We start from the raw sequence: 5,230 nt of genomic DNA, 5'->3' as shown, positions 1-5,230 counted from the left end.
GGCCTGGTCTACACTAGGCGTTTATGTCGAAGTTAGCGCCGTTAAATCGAATTAACCCTGCACCCGTCCACACTGCGATGCTATTTAGTTCGACATAGAGGTCTCTTTAATTCGACTTCTGTACTCCTCCCCGACGAGGGGAGTAGCGCTAAATTCGACATGGCCATGTCGAATTAGGCTAGGTGTGGATGGAAATCGACGCTAATAGCTCCGGGAGCTATCCCACAGTGCACCACTCTGTTGACGCTCTGGACAGCAGTGCGAGCTCGGATGCTCTGACCAGCCACACAGGAAAAGCCCCGGGAAAATTTGAATTTGAATTCCTTTTCCTGTCTGGCCAGTTTGAATCTCATTTCCTGTCTGGACATCGTGGCGAGCACAGCAGCACTGGCAACGATGCAGAGCTCTCCAGCAGTGATGGCCATGCAGTCTGGGAATAGAAAGAGAGCCCCAGCATGGACTGATCGTGAAGTCTTGGATCTCATCGCTGTGTGGGGCGATGAGTCCGTGCTTTCCGAGCTGCGATCCAAAAGAAGGAATGCAAAGATCTACGAGAAGATCTCTAAAGACATGGCAGAGAGAGGATACAGCCGGGATGCAACGCAGTGCCGCGTGAAAATCAAGGAGCTGAGACAAGGCTACCAGAAGACCAAAGAGGCAAACGGACGCTCCGGATCCCATCCCCAGACATCCCGTTTCTACGAGGCACTGCATTCCATCCTCGGTGCTGCCGCCACCACTACCCCACCAGTGACCGTGGACTCTGAGGATGGGATACTGTCCACGGCCGGTTCCTCAGACATGTTAGGGGACGGGGAAGATGAGGAAGGAGATGAGGAGGGCGAGGCAGTTGGCAGATCTCACAACGCTGATTTCCCCGACAGCCAGGATCTCTTCATCACCCTTACAGAGATCCCCTACGAAGCGTCCCCAGCCATTACCCCGGACACAGAATCTGGTGAAGGATCAGCCAGTAAGTGTTGTAAACATCTAAACATTTATTTTTAACAAAACAGGAATATTAACAATTAAAAGAATGGGTTGTTCATGATTAGTGTGCCCTAGGCGCTTAACGGTTTAGTAAGGGGCAGTGCAAGTTTTGAAAAGAAATCTAGCAATGTCCGGTTTTCAGTGATTGTCCTGCACAAGCCGCTCTACTGTGTATTCCCTGCTACTGCAGCTACAGTAAAATGCGGTCTATATGTGCGGGGATAGAGCAGTAATCCTCCTGGGACATCTCGATGAAGCTCTCCTGGAGGTAACTTGAAAGCCGTTGCATGAGGTTCTTGGGGAGAGCGGCCTTATTGGGTCCTCCGAAGTACGACACGTTGCCGCGCCACGAGATTATCAGGTACTCGGGGATCATTGCTCTGCACAGCAGGGCGGCATACGGCCCTGGTCTTTGGAGGCTTTCCCGGAGCATTCTCTCTTTGTCGCTCTCGGAGATCCTCATCAGGGTGATGTCGGCCATGGTGACCTGCTTTTAATTAGGTAGGGGAATGTTAGTGTTGGGACTGCTTTCCCGTTCCTTTACAGAACTGTCACCGCTGGTTTGCAGCCACGCGGTGGAGGCGGGAGAGGGGCAGCCGAAAGGGATCATTCCCGGGGACAGCCGCGAGGGGGTGGGACAGGGGCAGAGTTCCCGCTTGCCGGATTGCTGGCAGCAGGGACTGACATTGATTTAAATGTGAAATGAGGCCAGTGGTAATATAAAAGTTTTAAACTGCCACAAGTGTACGGCTTACCATGTCTGCCTGCAACAGAAATTCCGTTGTGCTGCCTCGCTTCTCAAATGTGCTGTTCAAGACCCCAGGCACAGAATGCGAAGGCCGAGAATTCGACCTTGTGCTGAGTGCGCATGTGAAAGGTGCTGTGCATGGTCTTGTTCACAGAGAAAGACTATGTTCTTTGTTCACAACTACATTTATCTTTCAGAGGAATTCACTCCCTTTTTCCCATTTCCACAGCCCCGTCTGCGACTGTCTCACAACCTAGCCTGGAATCACACTCCCAGAGGCTAGCGCGGATTAGGCGTAGGAAGAAGAGGACACGGGAGGACATGTTCTCTGAGCTTATGGCCTCTTCCCAAGCCCAGGCAGCACAGCAGACCCAGTGGCGGGAGAACTTGACCCGAATGCACCAAGCCAACATGGATCGGGAGGAGAGGTGGCGGCAGGAAGACCAGCAGGCGACTCAAACGCTGCTTGGACTACTGAGGGAGCAAACGGACACGCTCCGGCGCCTTGTGGATGTTCTGCAGGAACGGAGGCAGGAGGACAGAGCCCCGCTGCAGTCCATCTCTAACCGCCCTCCCCCGCCACCAAGTCCCATACCCACCTCACCCAAAGTGCAAAGAAGGAGAGGCGGCAGAGTCCCTGCTAACTCTCACTCCACCCCTGCAGAGAGCTCTAGTAGCAGAAGGCTCTCATTTCCCAAAATTTGAAAAGTTCTTTCCTTCCCGCCTGACACAAGCCCACGTCCAAGTTTCACCTCCCAATGCCATGTGTAGTTGATAATAAAAAATTCGTTTCTGTTAACTACTGTTTCAATCATGTTCTTTTGGAGGAGGAGGGGAAAGGGGGTTGGAAATTGGACAGGACAGTCTCCTTTGGCAGGGTACATAGTCGGGGGCAGGCACAGCAGCAGGGCACATACACAGTGCAGTGATGCAGTGACTAGTTGCCCCGGTTAGTCTGGGAGGTTGTTTTGATGTAATGTTGGGGGGGGTGGGTTGCTCTGTGACTTTGTGGCGGGGGAGGGCAGTTACAGATCTTAAGCGCCGGTCCTTAGACAGGATCACAGAGCCACACAGCATGGGATCTGTAACCGTCCTCCCCCTGCCACAAAGTCAAATAGACCTCCCATACACACAGTCCCGATCAGGAGGGGTGACAGGCTCCGTTGAAACAAGCATCCCACCGCAGCGGAGCCTGTCAATCCTTGAGTTTAGAAGCTGCATTCGCATCACAACACTAGACCCGCCCCGCACCACAGTCTGCGTCCCAGTTTTAAAAAATTCCCGCTAAAACAGTATTAAAGAAAACGGTGTGCTTTAACAAAGTAGAACTATTTTTATTTCGACACGTGTGTTGGAGGGGGGGTGAAGGGGGTATGTAACTGGATAGGATAGTCAACATTACCTGGGTAAAGAAACGGGGGCAGGTTTAGCTTCTCAGTACACAAACTATAAAATCACAGGTTACCCTGCTCACTCAGGAACTTTGCTTTCAAAGCCTCCCGGATGCACAGCGCTTCCCGCTGGTCTCTTCTAATCGCCTGGCTGTCTGGCTGTGAGTAATCACCAGCCAGGCTATTTTCCTCAACCTCCCACCCCGCCATAAAGGTCTCCCCCTTGCTCTCACAGAGATTGTGGAGCACACAGCAAGCTGCTATAACAATGGGGATATTGGTTTCGCTGAGATCACAGCGAGTCAGTAAGCTTCTCCATCTCCCCTTGAGACGGCCAAAAGCACACTCCACCACCATTCTGCACTTGCTCAGCCGGTAGTTGAAGAGTTCTTTTTCAGTGTCCAGGGCGCCAGTATAGGGCTTCATGAGCCAGGGCATTAGCGGGTAGGCTGGGTCCCCGAGGATGACTATAGGCATCTCCACATCCCCAACAGTTATTTTGTGGTCCGGGAAGTAAATACCTTGTTGCAGCCGTCTAAACAGACCAGAGTTCCTGAAAACACGAGCGTCATGAACCTTGCCCGGCCATCCCACGTAGATGTTGGTAAAACGTCCCCTGTGGTCCACCAGTGCTTGCAGCACCATGGAAAAGTATCCCTTTCGGTTAATGTACTGGGTGGCCTGGTGGTCCGGTGCCAGGATAGGGATGTGAGTTCCATCTATGGCCCCACCGCAGTTTGGGAATCCCATCGCTGCGAAGCCATCTATGATCGCCTCCACGTTTCCCAGGGTCACTACCTTTGGCAGCAGTACATCAACGATTGCCTTCGCTACTTGCATCACAACAACCCCCACGGTAGATTTGCCCACCCCAAACTGGTTCGCGACTGACCGGTAGCTGTCTGGCGTTGCAAGCTTCCACAGGGCTATGGCCACTCGCTTCTGTACACTCAGTGCAGCTCGCAACCGGGTGTCACTGCGCTTCAGGGCAGGGGACAGCAACTCACAAAGTTCCAGGAAAGTTCCCTTCCGCATGCGAAAGTTTCGCAGCCACTGGGATTCATCCCAGACCTGCAGCACTATGCGGTCCCACCACTCAGTGCTTGTCTCCCGTGCCCAGAATCGCCGTTCCACGGCATCAACATGACCCATTGCCACTGTGATGTCCTCGGCGCTGGGTCGCCTGCTTTCTGACAGGTCTGTGCTACTCTCAGACTTCAGGACATCACCGCGGTGCCGTAGCCTCCTTGCCTGACTTTTCTGCATCTGCCTCAGGGAAACCTTTATGATAAGCTGCGAGACGTTGAGAGCGGCCACAACTGCAGCGATGGTCGCAGCGGGCTCCATGCTCGGAGTACAGTGGCGTCCGCGCTGTCAATGACTGGAAAAGCGCGCGAACTGTTTTCCCGCCGGCGCTTTCAGGGAGGGAGGGCGGGAGTGATGGACGGATGACGACAGTTTCCCAAAAGCACCCTCGACTCATTTTGTTACCCAGAAGGCATTGCCGGCTACACCCAGAATTCCAATGGGCAGAGGGGACTGCGGGAACTGTGGGATAGCTGACCACAGTGCACCGCTTCGAATGTCGACGCTATCACCGTTAGTGTGGACGCACAAAGTCGAATTACTGTCCTTAGTGTGGACACACACGTTCGACTTTGCAATATCGATTACAAAAATTCGATGCAAGTAAAATCGAACTACTCTCGTAGTGTAGACAAGGCCTTACTCACTTTAGGGGCACTCACCTTTACCCAGTTCCTAGGGCTCAAGGCGTAAACCTCTTAATTTAAGCACCCCCACCCTTTCCCAGTTCGTAGGGTTCCAGGCGAAAGGCACCTAACTTTACTCCTCCGTGGGCTCCGGGATTTACTCCTCTGTGGGCTCCAGGCAAACACCCTTTCCCTGTGGACTCAGTGCTTAATCCTTTGTGGGTTTATGTGGTCTCCCACCAGTGAAAGAGCCCCACACAGCAATACCCGACACAATCTCCACCTATCAACAATCACCCAAAACAGAATGCACATGCCATACACACAACGCTCTCCACTTTTAAAAAGACAGATGAACCCTTCCTGATGGCCAGCCACGATCAGGTCCA

The 5,230-nt window shown here is 52.9% G+C and overlaps 1 protein-coding gene across 1 annotated transcript; it reads left to right on the top strand.

The window, feature by feature from the left end:
• Nucleotides 1–2,537, top strand: LOC135972990 (uncharacterized). The gene is made up of 2 exons (XM_065554042.1): nt 1–973; nt 1,968–2,537. Exons 1-2 carry the CDS (start codon nt 397–399, stop codon nt 2,441–2,443), a joined length of 1,053 nt encoding a protein of 350 aa, XP_065410114.1. The 5' UTR covers nt 1–396; the 3' UTR covers nt 2,444–2,537.
• The last annotated feature ends 2,693 nt before the right edge of the window (nt 2,538–5,230 follow it).

Source organism: Chrysemys picta, chromosome 8 (assembly GCF_011386835.1).
Source record: "Chrysemys picta bellii isolate R12L10 chromosome 8, ASM1138683v2, whole genome shotgun sequence".
NCBI classification, from domain to species: domain Eukaryota; kingdom Metazoa; phylum Chordata; order Testudines; family Emydidae; genus Chrysemys; species Chrysemys picta.
The sequence above is the reverse complement of the archived record's forward strand: the minus strand, read 5'-3'. Positions and strand labels throughout refer to the sequence as shown.